Source organism: Lepidochelys olivacea (genome assembly GCF_965140295.1).
Source record: "Lepidochelys olivacea isolate rLepOli2 genome assembly, chromosome: 9".
Lineage (NCBI taxonomy): Eukaryota > Metazoa > Chordata > Testudines > Cheloniidae > Lepidochelys > Lepidochelys olivacea.
The window spans coordinates 47,785,478-47,804,878 of NC_140419.1; the positions used below are offsets into that span (position 1 = coordinate 47,785,478).

A 19,401-nucleotide genomic window follows, 5' to 3' on the forward strand; every position below is an offset into this window, starting at 1 on the left:
CAGCTTCCTCTGATGCTTGAATGGGTGTCCAGATTCAACAGGCTATGGTGCGTGATGTATTCAGACAGCCACATACTTAGATGGGGCCAGACCCTCAGCTGGCATAAATCAGTGTAACTCCATTGCAACCAATGAAGACTTGCCAATTTGCACACGTTAAGGATCTGGCCCACAATCTCTATGGTTTAGGCACATGGTTACTATTCTAGCCTCTCCGATATTATCTTACCATACGTTAGGAAATCTCTTCATGGGGGAGGCCAGTACATTGTTTTATACTTCAGGAGAACATTTCTTCCATGCCAGAGCATGAGCGCTACCTTAAGGAGTAGCCACTGTATTACTTTAATGTCTAAGAGAGAATGGACCTGATTGTGACTTCCCTTTAATTGTGTAAATCAGGAGTGACTCCTCTGAAGCCCATGGAGTTACAAGGGGTAAAATAAGTGTGAGATTAGACGCAGGCCCCACATCCCCTCTCCCACAATAGAGGGCACTGAAATAGCTGTGATATCAGTGACACCTTTCCCAAATGCAGCACCTTACCAACTCCCGTGAAGGCGTCGGTGTTGATTCGATTGCCCATCTATCTACATTTCTTGAGAGCAGTGAATGACCATAGCTCACCTGCTGGTGTCCTGGGACTGCAGCCGTTGAAGTAGTGTCTCAGAAAGGGACAGTTTGCTGACTTCTGCCACCTTGGAACTTTCATTCAGAGGAGACGCTTCTTTCGTCTCACTTGCCGGGAGTGCCACCAGGAAGGGTCGTGGGGGTAATATGGGTGGGGTTGGTACAGGGTCTGACATGAAGGAAGGGAAACAAAATAATTTTGGCAACACACCTAGAGCACTTGCCTCCCATTCTGATCCACAATATCGTCTGCATCACAGTGGCAGTCAGTGCAAAATCAATCCAGATTAATTGGCCTGCAATCGCTGAACTGAAAAGATCTGAAATTCATCAGATCAGACCTTGCTATTGATAAGGGCCCAATCCTGTTCCCACTGAATTCAGTGGTGTGGTGTAGTGGGCTTAGTTGAGCGCTGTGAACCCAGAACGCATAAGCAATAATCCTGGGCTCTGGCACTGGCTTATTGACTAGATTTGGTCAAGTCACTTAACTTAAATCTCCTGATCATTATGAAGATTGATTAATATTTGTGCAGTTCTTTGAAAATGTGCACATGGTATATCATGGCTAGGTATTATTATTATTATAATGGATCATCAGTGGAGTGGGACAGTGCCCAGGAGCTACATGGGAGAGGGAGATGTATAAGGGGCTACATCTCTGGAAATATGGACAGACACACGGATTTAACTTCCGTCCACCGTAAATGAAGCTACTTCAGGTTAAGTGGGTTTAGCAGCCTCCATCCTAGTCTCCATTTGTTCATAACAAAAAAAGGTCTGGGTGCCGACATGATGAGCAGCTTCTCCAGTCACAGAACTCCAGTATCTGAGTCCCTACATCTCCATGACGGGCACAGTGCAAGAGAAGTGGGTTGGGGGGGAGTACAAATAGGCTGAGAACAGGCAGCTAAAATTAGTAAATATGTCCAGAGAAAGGCAGTAACAATGAATGCTGAGTGCAAATCAACCCCTTCCATTTAATGCAGTACGGTCACAGGGGCATTCAGAGCATTCATCCCAGCTGAAAACTCCCTCCACTCTCCAGTGTAGGCCCCCCCAAAGCCACGCCATTCAATTCAACAGCACTCTGTCTCTTTGGTGGGAAGTGGCTATAGCTGCGTTTAACCCAATGATATTCTCCCTTGTTAACAATCTCCCCTCACTTTGTAATGCACATAGTACTTGGCTGTGCTTAAAAATGAGAGAGTGATGCTTATTTTCCTGAAAAGCATGGTCAATAGCTCCTGTGCACATTGTGACTCACAGAGAGAAAGAAATAATAAGCACCAGCATGACTGATTGGTGCTGCAGTTAGATCAGGGCAGGCAAACTTTTTGGCCTGAGGGCTGCATTGGGTTTCTGAAATTGTATGGAGGGCCGGTTAAGGGAGGCTGTGCCTCCCCAAACAGCCAGGCGTGGCCCGGCCCCCGCCCCCTATCTGACCCCTCCTGCTTCTTGCCCCTTGATGGCCCCCCCGGGACTCCTGCCCCTTCCACCACCACCCCCCCCGTTCTCTGACAGCCCCCACGGGACGTCTGCCCCATTCAACCCCCCTATTCTCTGCTCTCTGACTGCCCCAACCCCTATCCACACTCCCAGCCCCTGACCACCTCCTGAACTCCCCTACCCTCTATCCAACCCCCACTGCTCACTGCCCCCTTACCGTGCTGCCTGGAGCACCGGTGGCTGGCGGCATGGCTGCACCAGGACAGGAAGCCGTGCCACCCGGCTGGAGCCAGCCATGCATCGTGCAGCACAGAGCACCGGGTCAGGCCGGGCTCTGCAGCTGTGCTGCCCCAGGAGCTCGCAGCCCCGCTGCCCAGAGCATTGCGCCAGCAGCACAGTAAGCTTAGGCTGCAGGGGAGGGGGGACAGCAGGGGAGGGGCCTAGGGCTAGTCTCCCCGGCCGGGAGCTCAGGGGCCAGGCAGAACGGTCCCATGGGCCGGATGTGGCCCGTGGGCCATAGTTTGCCCACCTCTGAGTTAGATCAATACTTCCATGCTTAGATTCCACAGGGATAGGAGACTTAACAACGAAACATATATGACAAAGACATGCTCTAGGCTTTCATCTGGCTCCAGAATGATGGTACCTAAGCACCTTACAAAACTGAATTGTGGGTGTGACTGGCATTACACTAAAAGATCACATTTTCACTTCTCTTCCTCTAGCCCAGGAGTTCTCAAACTGGGGGTCGGGACCCCTCAGGGGGTCACGAGCTTTAAGCCTCCACCCCAAACCCTGCTTTGCCTCCACCATTTATAATGGTATTAAATATATTTTAAAGTATTTTTAATTTATAAGAGAGGTCACACTCAGAGGCTTGCTATGTGAAAGGGGTCACCAGTACAAAAGTTTGAGACCCACTGCTCTATCCAGAGGCAAGTAGAGTGGCAACAAGAACTTTTTTCAACTTCCTGCCCTTCTGTTTATTCTTCTTCCTGCACCTCTCTCCCCCATTCTGAGAGCTGGGAGATTAACAGAGCTGGGCAGAAAATGAGAAAATAACTAACAGGTTTTCCAAAAAATGGTGTCAGTTTCTCATTGAAATGTCATTCTTGTCAATATTTTCCAGCCCTCACAAGATCAGTGAGAGAGAGAGTGTGTGTGTGTGTGTGTGTGTGTGTGTGTGCGCGCGCGCGATGGGCAGGCTATGTCAAAGAGGTTTTACCCTGAAGATAATCAGGTTCATGGTCATGCCCAGCATTTCTAGATAGACAGACAAAAGAGGAGAGAAAGAATGGTCCAGTGATTACAGCATTAGTCTGGGTCTCAGGCACCCTCGCTTCAAGTCCCTGCTATGGAGGCTGGGAGCCCTGGCTGCTCAGGAGCTGTGTGGGCAGGCTGGCAAGTCAGCCGACAGGTTTTCCATTGGGACCCTCTCTGGTTTCTGGTGGTATTTCATCAAAAGAACATAGTCCCATGGAATGTTTAGATTCTGAAGAATCAGCACATTCTAATAAAAATAATGGCTAGTCAAAATGTTTCTGATCAGCTTTGTATAGAACCCTTAACTCCACAGACAGCTACTAGGGTCCCAGCACCAGAAACCTCACTTTCATGTCTCTTTTGGGGGGAGAACCCCATGAAGCAGTGCAGTATTCTCTCTCCTCTCCTCCAGGACTGCTCTTCACTTAGAGCACCTGGCCAACACCAAAGTCCTCCCAAGGGACTGACCTTTGATGGCAAACATCAAAGATTCAGGCTCAAACTGGCCTGTGAAGCCATGATCCTGTCCTAGTGGTATGGAACATGAATCTTCCAGACACAGCAGAAAGGGCAGCTAATGTGCCTCTGCACAAAATGTGGCTCATTCCCGGGGAGTGTGTAGAAAATGGGGGCAGCCAATATAATCCACTGCTTGATTCTGCTCTTAGTGCAGGACAGAACCATTTGCAGCAGCTGACAGAACAAACCAAAAATATGAATAAGAGTCAGAGATATTCTATACCATAGACCTTCTGCCCCCAGCTCCAGGGAGCTGTACGTGGCACAATGGGGTAGGTGCAACAATCCCCCAGCCCTACAATGCTTGCAGAGGGTCTTGTATATGGACACCGTGCAATGTGTGCATGCAAAACAAGGCAGCTAGCAAAAATGTCCTGCACTGCTGCAGCTTGTAACAGTGCAACATTGTAGTATAGACACAGGTGGAGTCCATGATTTCCTTTCTGTCTTAAACCTGACAAACTGAGGTCAGCCATCCTCACGCTACCTGTTTCCCCATCCTCAGTCAGAAGGAAATCCAACAGCAGGCCCCTCGAACCATGTTACGTCAGAAAATCCACCACTGATACTGCAGGCCTGTGATGGAAATGCCAAATCAGGAGGTGTGTGCCAGGTCCAGCCAGGACCTTCTCACCCAACTGTCTACGAGGTAGTAGTAAAGGAATCATCACTGTGGTATCAAAGCGCACCTGAACAAGCTCATAATTATTAGATATATTCTCCATAGCACAGAGGTATAAAGGGTATGTCTGCACAGCAGTGGCAGCCTAGGGTTAGTGGACTCAAGTGGGCTATGTGTGTTAGGGAACCCTGGGCTTGAGCATCTACACTTCATTTTAACCCTGGGTTAAGGATATTCTGATCCCTATTCAAACCTAGGGCTCTGTCATCCACATTGTACAGCACAGACCTGAGTCAGAGTAACCCGCTCTCAGAGTGCCAAGTGCACCCCCCACCCCACCCCAAGTGTCGACACTCTAGCCGTACAAGTGTGGTGCACTATGGGAAAACTCTACTGCCTTCTTTCCTAACTGTGACATTGCTATAGATGGGACTCAGGTCCCCATAAGGACAGTGTGCACCAAAATCTGGCCATGCTCTTGTGTCCAGGAAACAGCTTTCTTTGCAGAAAGCTTCTTTTGATCATTTTCCGTTGCAAACCCTGCAGGCTCTCTGATAGTGTGCTTACAGACCTGTGTTTACCAGATGATGGCTTAACGCTGATCTGAGGTGCTGCCGTTTGCAAAGGGAGGAGTGGCTTCCATTTGCAATAGAGTGCAATAGACTGCACCACAGATTGTTGGCATAGAGAGGACTAAGGGATACCTCTGGAGGACTTCCAGGACCCAAGTCATGCTGGAGCCATGCACACTGGAAAGTAATAGGGTCTCAGCTTAACATGGGCTTGGACCCTCCAGCTCTGCAGGGCCCTGAGCCCCTAGGTTCAAGCCCTAGGTTAACACAAGTGGTGTGTGGATGCAAGAGGGGTTAGGCCTGAGCCCAGGCTCGAGCCTGGGCTTACATTGCTGTATAGCAGAGGTTCTCAAACTTCATTTCACTGCGACTATCTTCTGACAACAAAAATTACTACATAACCCCAGGAGCGGGGACCGAAGCCTGAACCCGCCTTAGCCCTGCTGTCCAGGGGAGGGGGGCAAAGGACAAGCAACACCACCCCAGGCAGGGGGGGACGACAAAGCCAAGGCCAAGGGCTTCAGTCCCAGGCTGAAGGGCTGTAACCTCAGCCCTGCTGCCCAGGGCTGACACCCTTCAACTTTGGCCCTGGGCCCCAGCAAGTCTAAACCAGCCCTGGTGACCCCATTAAAAAGGGTAGTGACCCACATTGGGGTCCTGACCCACAGTTTGAGAACCTCTGCTGTATAGACATACCCAAAGGGGCCTGATTTTCAGAGGCCCTGAGCACTCATACCTCCTAATGGAGTCAATAGGAGTCGCAGGCACATAGCACTGCTGAGAAACTCCAAGAAAGCTCCTGCCAGCACTCCCATCATCTCCAGCATACATCAAGTCTGTTTCACTCCAAGGTCCAAACCATCTACCTTTCCGCTGGATTTTTTACCTGCATCCTCCTCTGGATCATCAGCTGCCTCCTCCTCTTCCCGTTGGACAGGATATTTCAGGTGCCATACCAGACCCATGTTCTCCTTCTTGTAAAACTCTATCAGTTCGTCCAAGTTGTCGAAGTACTTCACCGGAACGCCTTCCGATGCCTGAAACAACCCACAGAACACAGACATTGGCAAACATCACTGCAGATCATTCCCTACCACAGAAATGTCGCTCCTCACTGGAGGCAAAGTAAAGAAAGAGAGAGAAAAAATCGGCTAATACTGTCCAGAGAAAGGCAGCCCAGCTTTCAGCATCTACCTGACCACAGGCTTCCGTGCAGAACAGCTCACACAGTATAAACACAAACAGATATGCACACATGCCCCCGCCAGCATCAGCAAAAACAGCAATCTCAAAGATTCGGTGAAGCCAAGTGGAAGAGATCCCACTTCTATGGCCATTTAATTTTAAAGTGTGTTTGGCTTCAGAGTGACAAAGATCTATAAAAGCAGAAGTATTGATAGGATCGATTCTCATACTTACTGAGAGCAAGGAGCATGGGCAACGTTTTATTTTGGTTGTATGTGGTAGGAATCTTCCCTCACTTTTGGATTGCAAGAGAAACACAATCAAATGCACCTATTAGTATCCCTTCCAGTATTCAAATAACTAGGCATAATTAGGCTCAAATAAATGGGCCAGCAAACCATTGAAATTTTAAAAGTTTTAAGATCAAAATGTTGACACTTGAGTGTCTCGAGTTAGTTTTCTAAGTCTATATTTAGGAATTTAAAACAAGTTCAGAGGTGAATCAACCACAACCTTGGGCTTGTCAGCTGGGACTCCAAAAGGATTATCCATGTTTTTAAAAAGTCTGACTTTATTTGGAAAGAAATGTTAAAATGTTCAAGTCCCACAAAGATGAAGGTGATTTCAAGTTCTGACTAATGCCTGTGAGATACTACAGTGGTGTCCACAAAGCTGGGTTGCTATTCAGGCAAGAACATAGAATGACCACACATCTCATTTTGCTGCCACCTACTCAGCATGTGTTGCACAAAGAGAGTCATGAGCTGATAGAGCCTGTGTTAGAGGCATCTTAAGGAGATCCAGGCACCATGAACACAGTGTATTTCATGATGCACTTATTCACCATTGTGGCTAAAGTCACTTTTCAAGATCATCTCTTGCTGGTTGAAACTCTGCAAAAAGTTCACTGCTGGCCCTTATGTCTGAAAACACATCTTTAGGGATAGCAAACATCCTGGGGTCTTTAGAGGCAAAGCTACAGATCAATCAGATCATAAGAATGGCCATACTGGTTCAGACCAAAGATCCATCTAGCCTGGTATCCTGTCTTCTGACCATGGCCAATGCCAGGCGCCCCAGAGGGAATGAACAGAACAGGTAATCATCAAGTGTCACCCTCTTGCCCATTCCCAGCTTCTGGCAAACAGAGACTAGATACGCCATCCTTGCTAATAGCCATTGATTGGCAGCTTCAAGCATAGAGATCAATGAATTGAGGAATGTCAGATCCCCCAGGCTACAGCAGCCACCATTCATGTGGTCCCAGCGTTTTGCCTCCACATTGAGACCTAGTGATATAAAATCATTGGCTCACTGTGGCAGTACACAGATTGACAATCCTCTATACCACAGGTAGCAAGCAAGGATGAAAAGGAGACACCTGTGTCAGCAGCTGCTTCTACAGTTACACTCCAGGACTATCAGATTTTAGGCGCCAATCCAAATGCTTTTCATGGTCTATTCCTCCTGGTGGAAATACAGTTCTCGTTTGTCCTGCAGTGGCAGATCGTGGGCTTTCTGAAATCATAACAAGCCCACACACATACACGCAGCAAGCCCTGATGCAAATAGGAGAGAGTAGCCTATGTGTAGATGATTTCCAGTTCCACCAGGTTACTTTCTACTGGCTTAAAGGGGACCATGAGCAACATACATTTGTGAACACAGTCCCCGTGAGCACTCAATAGCAACAGCAAACACTGCTATCAGGAGGCAAGACTAGAGAAGAGCTATTCTGTCTGATCCGCCCTAGATCACACCATTTATTCTTTAAGTAGTAGGACTTTACCTAAATTTGAAATAAATTGCTACAGAGTCTCAGTCTGGACAGTCTCAGATTGGTGGTGGCTGCGGCACATTAATCTAGTTTTCAAATTTTTGCTTTTATCATTATTAACATACATGAGCTTTCCATACAAGTTTTAACAAATCCTTCTTTGTCATTAACTGTATGTGTGGCCTTTAACAGACCCATTTGGGTTTGGTCAGCCTCGGATCCTTATCAGCATATGTATTTTGTTCAAGAGTCAAACACAGGCAAATCAAGAGCTTGAACATGAGAAACAATGGTACAAACCCCAACAAGCAGAATGACCTCACCTCACATTAAGCAGTGGGGCTCTTTGTCTGGCTTGTTGGAGAACAGGTGTTTCCCATTTAAGGGCTACAGAGCCAAAGAATTACCTGCTATGTGGCAGGCATCTCCATACCAGGTCAGCTCCCATCCCTGGGGCAAGAAGAGCGGGGAGATTACTTATGCCCACATCTGTGCAGCAAAAGCACTATTTCTGAAACACGTTTAGGGAATCCCAGCCATAACAAGATCTCATCTTGATTCCTTCGAGAGAATGAGACCACAGCCCAGAAATTAGGGGAGCAATGTTTTCGGTATCGAGCAAACACATCTGAAGGTTTGGCTACCTGTGGAAAAGTGATCAGGATATATTATTCCTAGTGGACATAAATGTCTTTTAAAAAGCATGGAAAGAAACTTTCACACAAAACATTATCAGGTGCTTTTGAGAATTCAGTCTGAAAGATCTGTGCACAAGGGTGTTCCTGAATTCTGTAATAGTTATTACCAGGACACTGTGGAAAGTGTCACTTTCAGCATAAAGCATAGTACTCAGGCTCAGACACAATGATATTTATGTAAGGCCATTACTACACCAGGTAAAAGGGGTTGCAACAAACTGCTGGTTGGAATATCTAGAACTTGCAACCTCTGCAGAACACTGCAGGTCAAATTCTGCTCTCACTTGCACTGACTTCAAGAGTTACTCAGGTTTTGCACCAGTGGAAATGCAAACAGTACTTGGCCATATGTATCCGTCCCAGCCATTTTACAGTTGTTGATACTGACTGATGGTAATACCTACGACTCAGAGACCCAGTGAAAATGAAAGAAATATGGCTCCTGTATCTAATCCATAATACAAAAGGATCCTGAAATCAGTGAAGTTACACTGGGACAGAATTTAAGTAATTCAGACTATGTCTACACTAGAGACCTTACAGTGGCACAGCTGTACCAATGCTGCTGAGCTACTGTAAGGTCTCCTGTGTAGCCATTCTATGCCGACGGGAGAGAGCTCTCCCGTTGGCATAATTAAACCACCCCCAACAAGAGGCAGTATCATAGCGCTGTCCACACCGGCGCTTCTGTCAGTGTAACTTATGTCAGTTGGGGTGTTTTTTTCCACACTCCTGACCAACAAAAGTTTTACTGACAAAAGTGCTAGTGTAGACATAGCCCTGGTCTACACTAGGAGTTTAGATCGAATTTAGCAGCGTTAAATCGATGTAAACCTGCACCCGTCCACACGATGAAGCCCTTTTTTTCGACTTAAAGGGTTCTTAAAATTGATTTCCTTAATCCACCTCTGACAAGTGGATTAGCGCTTAAATTGGCCTTGCCGGGTCGAATTTGGGGTACTGTGGACGCAATTAGACGGTACTGGCCTCTGGGAGCTATCCCAGAGTGCTCTATTGTGACCGCTCTGGACAGCACTCTCAAATTAGATGCACTGGCCAGGTAGACAGGAAAAGGCCCGCAAACTTTTGAATTTCAATTTCCTGTTTGCATGGTCACCTGCAGCTTGCCACGCTGGCCAGAGCTCATCAGCAGAGGTGACCGTGATGGAGTCCCAGAATCGCAAAAGAGCTCCAGCATGGACCAAACGGGAGGTACGGGATCTGATTGCTGTATGGAGAGAGGAATCCGTGCTATCAGAACTCCATTCCAGTTTTCGAAATGCCAAAACATTTGTCAAAATCTCCCAGGGCATGAAGGACAGAGGCCATAACAAGGACCCGAACCAACGCCGCATGAAACTTAAGGAGCTGAGGCAAGCCTACCAGAAAACCAGAGAGGCAAACGGCCGCTCCAGGTCAGAGCCCCAAACATGCCGCTTCTATGATGAGCTGCATGCCATTTTAGGGGGTTCAGCCACCACGACCCCAGTCGTGTTGTTTGACTCCTTCAATGGAGATGGAGGCAACACAGAAGCAGGTTTTGGGGATGAGGAAGATGATGATGATGAAGTTATAGATAGCTCACAGCAAGCAAGCAGAGAAACCAGTTTTCCCAACAGCCAGAAACTGTTTCTCACTCTGGACCTGGAGGCAGTCCCCCCGTACCCACCCAAGGCTGCCTCCTGGACCCGCCAGGCAGAGAAGGGACCTCTGGTGAGTGTACCTTTTAAAATACTATACATGGTTTAAAAGCAAGCATGTTTAATGATTAATTTTCCCTGGCATTTGCAGCTCTCCTGGATGTACTCCCAAAACCTTTGCAAAAGGTTTCTGGGGAGGGCAGCCTTATTCCACCCACCATGGTGTGGACACTTTACCACACCAGGCCAGTAGCACGTACTCGGGAATCATTGTAGAACAAAGCATTGCAGTGTATGTTTGCTGGCATTCAAATAACATCCATTCTTTATTTCTCTGTGTTATCCTCAGGAGAGTGATATCATTCATGGTCTCCTGGTTGAAATAGAGTGCTTTTCTTAAGGGGACATGCAGAGGTGCCCGTTCCTGCTGGGCTGTTTGCCTGTGGCTGAACAGAAATGTTCCCCGCTGTTAGCCGGGGGGCGGGGGGAGGGGGTGAGGGGCTAGCCACGTGGTGGGGGGAGGCAAAATGCGATCTTGGAACGAAAGCACATGTGCTGTGTATGTAATGTTAACAGCAAGGTTTACCATGAAAGAGTGTAGCCATTGTTTTAGAAAATGTATCTTTTTAAATACCACTGCCTCTTTTTTTTCTCCACCAGCTGCATGTGTTTCAATGATCACAGGATCTTCTCCTTCCCAGAGGCTAGTGAAGATTAGAAGGCGAAAAAAACGCACTCATGATGAAATGTTCTCTGAGCTCATGGTGTCCTCCCACACTGACATAGCACAGACGACTGCGTGGAGGCAGACAATGTCAGAGTGCAGGAAAGCACAATATGACCGGGAGGAGAGGTGGCGGGCTGAAGAGAGTAGGTGGCGGGCTGAAGAGAGTAAGTGGCGGGCTGAAGCTCAAATGTGGCAGCAGCGTGATGAGAGGAGGCAGGATTCAATGCTGAGGCTGCTGGAGGATCAAACCAATATGCTCCAGTGTATGGTTGAGCTGCAGGAAAGGCAGCAGGAGCACAGACCGCCGCTACAGGCCCTGTGTAACCAACCACCCTCCTCCCCAAGTTCCATAGCCTCCTCACCCAGACACCCAAGAACGTGGTGGGGGGGCCTTTGGCCACCCGGCCACTCCACCCCAGAGGATTGCCCAAGCAACAGAAGGCTGGCATTCAATAAGTTTTAAAGTTTTAAACTTTTAAAGTGCTGTGTGGCTTTGTCCTTCCCTCCTCCACCACCCCTCCTAGTGTTTCTCTCCTCCACCACCCCTCCCGGGCTACCTTGGTAGTTATCCCCCTATTTGTGTGATGAATGAATAAAGAATGCATGAATGTGAAGCAACAATGACTTTATTACCTCTGACAGCGGTGATCGAAGGGAGGCGAGGAGGGTGGTTAGCTAACAGGGAAGTAGAGTGAAACAAGGGGCGGTGGTTTTCATCATGGAGAAACAAACAGAACTTTCATACCGTAGCCTGTCCAGTCATGAAACTGGTTTTCAAAGCTTCTCTGATGCGCACCGCACCCTCCTGTGCTCTTCTAACCACGCTAGTGTCTGGCTGTGCGAAACCAGCAGCCAGGCGATTTGCCTCAACCTCCCACCCCGCCATAAACGTCTCCCCCTTACTCTCACAGATATTATGGAGCGCACAGCAAGCAGTAATAACAGTGGGAATATTGGTTTCGCTGAGGTCTAACCGAGTCAGTAAACTGCACCAGCGCGCTTTTAAACGTCCAAATGCACATTCTACCACCATTCTGCATTTGCTCAGCCTGTAGTTGAACAGCTCCTGACCACTGTCCAGGCTGCCTGTGTACGGCTTCATGAGCCATGGCATTAAGGGGTAGGCTGGGTCCCCAAGGATACATATAGGCATTTCAACGTCCCCAACAATTATTTTCTGGTCTGGGAATAAAGTCCCTTCCTGCAGCTTTTGAAACAGACCAGAGTTCCTGAAGATGTGAACGTCATGTACCTTTCCCAGCCATCCCATGTTGATGTTGGTGAAACGTCCCTTGTGATCCACCAGTGCTTGCAGCACTATTGAAAAGTACCCCTTGCAGTTTATGTACTCGCCGGCTTGGTGCTCCGGTGCCAAGATAGGGATATGGGTTCCGTCTATGGCCCCACCACAGTTAGGGAATCCCATTGCAGCAAAGCCATCCACTATGACCTGCACATTTCCCAGGGTCACTACCCTTGATATCAGCAGATCTTTGATTGCATTGGCTACTTGCATCACAGCAGCCCCCACAGTAGATTTGCCCACTCCAAATTGATTCCCGACTGACCAGTAGCTGTCTGGCGTTGCAATCTTCCACAGGGCTATCGCCACTTGCTTCTCAACTGTGAGGGCTACTCTCATCTTGGTATTCTTGCGCCTCAGGGCATGGGAAAGCAAGTCACAAAGTTCCATAAAAGTGCCCTTACACATGCAAAAGTTTCGCAACCACTGGGAATCGTCCCAGACCTGCAACACTATGTGGTCCCATCGTCTGTGCTTGTTTCCCGAGCCCAAAATCGGCGTTCCACTGCATGAACCTGGCCCATTAGCACCATGATGCCCACATTGCCAGGGCCCGTTTTGAGAGAAGTCTGTGTCCATGTCCTCGTCACTCACGTTACTGAGCTGACGTCGCCTACTCGCCCAGTATCGCTTTGCCAGGTTCCGGTGCTGCATATACTGCTGGATTATGCGCGTGGTGTTTAATGTGCTCCTAATTGCCAAAGTGATCTGAGCGGGCTCCATGCTTGCCGTGGTATGGCGTCTGCACAGAAAAAAGGCACGGAACGATTGTCTGCCGTTGCCCTGATGGAGGGAGGGGCAACTGACGACATGGCTTACAGGGTTGGTTTACAGGGAATTAAAATCAACAAAGGGGGTGGCTTTGCGAGAAACTGAATGGCCCCCTCAAGGATAGAACTCAAAACCTCAAGGACAGAACTCAAAACTGGGTTTGGCAGGCCGTTCACAGGGGGAAGGAGGAGAAAATGAATACAAAACAAATCTGGTCTATTTCTTGTTTTGAGCCACTTCATCTATCTTTATACATCTTGCTGGCAGCAGACTGTGCAGTACGATTGCTAGCTGTCATTATCTCCTGGGTGCTTGGCAGAAGACGGTGCAGTATGACGACTAGCCATCATCTTCTGCTGGCTGGAGGTTAAAAGACAGTGCACGGCCTGTAGGACTGAATCGCCCCGAGACGAAACTTAAAAGGGAAATGACCTGACTGAGTCACTCCCATGTTTGCCCAGGCACCCGATTAAAAGAGCACCCAGGACTACGTCGATGACGGCTACCATTCATACTGCACTGTCTGCTGCCAAAAGGCAATTAACTGCTGCTGTGTAGCATTGCAGTATCACGTCTGCCAGCACCCAGGAGACATACGGTGACGGTTTGCTGAGCGGGCTCCATGCTTGCCGTGGTATGGTGTCTGCACACGTAACTCAAGAAAAAAGGCGCAAAACGATTGTCTGCCCCTGCTTTCATGGAGGGAGGGAGGGAACGGGGGCCTGACGATATGTACCCAGAACCACCCACGACAATGTTTTAGCCCCATCAGGCACTGGGATTTCTACCCAGAATTCAGATGGGCGGCGGAGACTGCGGGAACTGTGGGATAGCCACCCACAGTGCAACGCTCCGGAAGTCCAGGGTTGCCCCGGTACTGTGGACACACTCCGCCGACTACATGCACTTAGACCACTTGTGTGGGGACACACACAATCAACTGTATAAAACCGCTTTCTACAAAACCGACTTCTATAAATTCGACCTAATTTCGTAGTGTAGACATACCCATAGCCTCAGTCAGTCTCCTCCTTGTTTCCCTCTTGATTACTAAAGCATTTCCTCTGCTCTGAGATTCCAGTTGTTATTGTTATGAGTTGTGTGAAACTTTGTTATGAGATGAGTTAAAACCTCATTGAGATTGAAAGGCATGAATTCACCCTTCAACTAACATGACTGCTAGAGTAAGCCCCTACCTAAAGACAAAAGGAGTATGTGAACCCACCCAGGAGCTTTTGCTGAGTGTTTTTTTAGGGGTAGGGATGGGGAGGCAGAACAGATAAAAACCTGGGAAAGATAGAGGGAGTAAGGGCTTGTCTACAGCTAGGGCGGGGTAGATTCACACCCCAGTTTCTTGTGAAGTAGATGTCTGTGTAGACAAGCCCAGAGAAACTGCCTGAAGGTGCAGTAGAAAGCATGGTGGCTGACCAGTGTTCCCTCTAATTTTTCCCACACATGTGCAGAATTAATTTTGTTATGTGCACCAATATGGAGGTGATGTGTCATACATAACAAAATTCATGTGGTGGGGGTGGGGCCGAGGGATTTGGAGTGTGGGAGGGGGCTCAGGACTGGGGCAGAGGGTTGGGGCGCAGGTGAGTGAGGGCTCTGCCTAGGGTTGCAGGCTCTGGGGTGTGGCCAGTGCTGAGGGCTGGGGCAGAGGGTTGTGGGGTGGGGTGAAGGCTCTGTGCGCTCTGGGGTGGGGCTGAGGATGAGAGGTTTGGGGTGAAGGCTGTTCCAGGGCCATGGCAAGGAGAGAGAGAGGACTCCCCCAGCTCTCTCTCCCCGCAGCAGCACCTGGGCTGGGGGTGAGAGCTGCCCCTCCCCTGGCTGTGGCAGGTCTGGTCCGGGGCTGGGTTCGGGCCAGGGGAGGGGTGCTCCTCCCACAGCCGCGGCAGGTCTGGGGCTAGGTTGGGGCACCCCTCCCCCAGCTGCGGCAGGTCCCAGTCCAGCAAGTTGCCTGAGCGCCTGTGTGGCGCTTAATAGGCTGCTGCGTGGCCACGTGGTTTACAGGGAACTTAGTGGCTGACCCTGGAAGAAACCTGGGGAGAGGTTTTGGGTCAGGGATGCAGGCTGAAAAGAGTGTTTTCGGTGCTGTGAGCAAAATAAGCTGTTCCCTGCTAGTTGATTCCATCTGTTTTCAGAGACAAAGGACTTTGTACATTCTTTGTAAATACACAAAACTGCACCAGAGAAATATCTAGCAACAATTTCTTCTCCTAACTGGAACAACCTACTAGACCCTGAATTTTGGCTAGCTGCTCAGGTCAAACGGAGTAACATTATTAATACTGTAGAAGTTAAGCACATAGCCATGGATCAGGACCCTATTGTGCTAGGTGCTATACAAACATAGACAGACCAAAAGAGCAGTCCCATCCCAAAGAGTTAATGCATGAAGTATAAGACAAGAGGCAATAGGTGGAGACAGTCAGACGGGGCAAGCACAACAAAACAATTCGGCAACAGTTAAAAAGGAAAGCTGGAAATAGCTACCCATTAAAATGACACCATGAAAACCTAACCCATGCAACACATGCTGAGCAACATCATCACCTGCCTCATCTTGTCCCGCTGAGTTTAATCCATCCATGATTAAAATGACACATACACCTCTTTTTCCATAATAAAGATGAAACCAAAATAAACACCAAGCACAGGCAAACAACAGACCAGATCTTCACTCTACGAAACACAATAGAGTGCAACATACATTTCATAGACTTTGAGAAGGCTTTCGACAGCATTCACAGGACAAGCCTATAGCGCATTCTGCGGGCATATGGAATCCCGTTCCGCATCATCAATGTCATCAAAAGCTTCTATTTCAACTTTACATGCAGTGATGATCACAGTGAGCTCAGTTTTGAAGTCAAAACAGGAGTACGTCAGGGGTGTGTCATGTCTGCAATCCTCTTCAACATTGCCATCGACTGGGTAATGCGGCGTACAACAGAAGACATGCCAAGAGGCATTAAATGGACACTCTTCTCATCCCTTGAAGACCTGGACTTTGCAGATGATGTCGCTCCCCTATCACATATCCAACACCATATACAAGAAAAAACAACTCGCCTCAACACATTCAGTCAGCAAATTGGACTGAAAATCAACTGCAATAAGACAGATATCATGATCTTTAATATTGCCTCAGCAGATGGAGAAGGATCAGTCATGTGCTTCGGATGGAAACTGATTCCATCACCAGAGTAGCAATAAGATGGACAGCTGAAGGCAAGCGAAAACGAGGCCGCCCGAAAACAACATGGCGAAAAGCTGTGGAAGCCGAGCTGAAAAACCTGGACACAGCTGGGGAACCATTGAAAGACTTGCCAGAAACGGACAGGAGTGGAGGAGCTTCATCACTGCCCTAAACGCAGGAGGTGTAATAGGAATATGATGCTAATGATGATGACAGGCAAACAAGCAGGTCTGTGCTATCCTCGTCTTACTGCTTAGCTTTTAAATGTGCATCAACCCTCAAGTATATTTAGCGCTAGACATTACAGAAAATTACCCGAGGGAAACAGAGAGCATTGCTGTTTGGATATGGAGGGCTCATTGAAAACATACCAAGTATTTCACACTTATTTTCTCACTTGCTCACAAAGGGCTAGCGTTGAAGGGATGCGCAGAGGAGCTGGACGGTAGTGGTAAACCTCCAGGAGGCATTGAGTCAGCCAGGGCACGCCCAGAAAGTGCATGCTGCACTGGTCTCTTTGCCGGTCTAGAAGAGGTCTACAAGAATGGGTGCTCTCTCACTTGTGCCAGCCAGTGCCACCTCTTAGCCAGTGGAGCTGGGGAGTCAGGTCCTCATTCCCACCCTTTTTTGACTTGACCTACACTAGTATTCTTCTTCCAGTTCCCCACTGTTGCACTACCACAGATCCTGTGTCACAGGCAGTAGCAAGCTAGTGTAAACAAGTGACTGGTCTCAACTGCTCTAGACCTGCTCCAATTACCTTGGAGGATTGGAGTAGGACAGTGACATCAGGATCATCAGAGACCAAGGGATTAAATTAGAGAGATTAAACAGGAAACAGCACTGATCCTCGCAGGAGGACCAAGGTTTGCCATCCTCTCCTTCCATTATGCTCTAATAAATTTGTTAGTCTCTAAGGTGCCACAAGTACTCCTGTTCTTTTTGCGGATACAGACTAACACGGCTGCTACTCTGAAACCTTCCATGGAGATGCTTTGCCATCCAAGTTCTCTCCCATCCCTCTCACTCTCCAGGTCCCCTCAAGATTTCTCCTGCCCTCCCCCACTCCACTTGTTCCCAAGTCCTCTCCTCCACTCCTAGATCCCCTCTAAATGGCCTTCTATTCTGCCCTAGAAGTTTCCCCATCCTCTCCCTCAATCCCTGGGTTCTGCCTATCTCTCCCCTGCCCCACAGCTGGCCCTAGAACTTTCCATCTCTCGCCTACATCCTTTGCCTCCCCTGCGCAATCTCTTCCCTCTTCTCCACCCTGACTTCCCCAAGCACCGTCCCATCTGCTTGCCTGGTCCCTGGCATCTCAGTGTTTCAAGAAGTAAACTGGACACTGCAAAGCTCTCTTCCCAGGGGCTGCTCTCTCTAGGCCAAATCCAGGCCTGGGATATAGGAAGAGGAAGGATATAGGAAGAGGAACTCCTGCTGCCAAGTGTGGGTCACTTCCTCAACACTTCCTAGTCTACATGGTAACCACAGAAAGCACTCAGCAGTAGGGTGGCTAGGTGTCCAGTCTGGTTGAAAAGAGGACCTGACCGGACACCCAAAGTCCGATTACTACGGGTGGGGGAGGTGGGGAGGAGCCAAGTCATCACCAGCTCCAGCCCCAACTCAGCTGGGGCTGCCTCTTACCTGTGTCGGGCAGCTGCAGCTCCCAGCCCCAGCTTTGCGGGCGAGTCCCTCCTGACCCAGGCAGAGATGGGGAAGAGAAGGGAAGAGTTGCGAGTGACGGAATGGGAGCAGGGCCTCAGGGGGGAAGAGGCTGGGAAGGGTTGGGACCTGTGGGGAAGGGGTGGAGCAGGGACGGGAAGGAGAGGTTCTAGCACTCCTGCTAGAGTGTTTGGTTTTAAAATATTACAAAGTTGGCAACCCTACTCAGCAGCAGCCCCTGCTCCCCCTTGCGCTGGTGTGCAGGAGGGCATGCTGGTATCATCCAACAGACCCACCCCTCACCTCTGGAGCATCCACTCCTCCGGTAACTCCTCGGCCCTCCACAAGGGCTGCACTGGCAGACCCGGCCAAACCCCTCAGCGCTTGAAGTCAAGGGAAGCAGACTCCCTACTATACCCTCTAGAACTAGAGAGAGGAGGGCATTGGCTGGAGCGCACACCACCAGTTTTACAGCAAGACTTCCGCAGAGAGCTACACATCTGGCCTGAACAGCTGAAAAGAGACAGCAAAAACTAGTAAAGAAAAGGGGAACCGGATGGACCGGAGCCCGTGGGCTGCCCACAATCCAACCACAAACGAGGGGCTGGGGAACGGGCCTGCACAGCAACCAGTCACAACAGTCGGCTCCAATCCACCCCAGAGTGAAGAAAACCGCCACCGCTGCAGAATCCCCCCAGAACTGCCACATATCAGTTTTACCATCTAAGGAGCAATATTATTTGCAAATACTTTGAAAGGATGAAGACCATGGTCAACAACATTGCTCCTCTGGCACAACGGAACTCTCTATGCTGGTGGTAAAGCTTGCCAGGGGGCAGTCTCAGGCCCCCCAGGAAATAAGGACCAAACCTTCCCACATTCCACTCCAAATACAAGGCACATTTCTTTGACCTGTCTTCTCTCTCATGAATTCTGTAGAACCCATATTTTATGAACTAATTGGAGATTGAGGGTTCATAACATAGAATATCCCAAAATGACCCTGGGTATGGTACATCAGTTGCAGTATAGAGCACTGAATTGCTTTCTTCTCACCATGCAAACTACCACAAAGTGATTTCCCATACACTGACGGCACTGGAATGCAAGGGGATGTCGACTTGTTCTTCATTGACAGGACTTTCATTATGTGATTTTTTTTCCCCTCTCAGGAAAAATCATTCCTAGAATTGGTCATTCATAAGACTGGCGTTTGTAAAATCAAGGTTATACTGTACATCGCAACAGATGCATATGTTAAAAAAATCCCTACCAAACCAAGACATTCCACTGCACACACTTCTAGTCATGTTGTTTGATGCATTGCTTGAAGGCGCTTAGATACTATGGTGACGGGGCACGGTATACAAGAACCTAGATTGAA

At 48.8% G+C, this 19,401-nt stretch overlaps 1 protein-coding gene across 4 annotated transcripts in view; it reads right to left on the reverse strand.

Moving 5' to 3' along the window:
* INPP5D (inositol polyphosphate-5-phosphatase D) overlaps positions 1-19,401 on the reverse strand; it is a 97,205-nt gene that overhangs the window by 40,446 nt on the left and 37,358 nt on the right. For all 4 annotated transcript variants that reach the window (XM_084638338.1, XM_084638336.1, XM_084638337.1 and 1 more), the window contains 2 exons: positions 5,942-6,092; positions 628-799 (listed from right to left, as the gene is read on the reverse strand). In XM_084638338.1, coding sequence (XP_084494464.1) covers positions 628-799; positions 5,942-6,092 — 323 coding nt within the window. The remainder of the gene's footprint in view (positions 1-627; positions 800-5,941; positions 6,093-19,401) is intronic.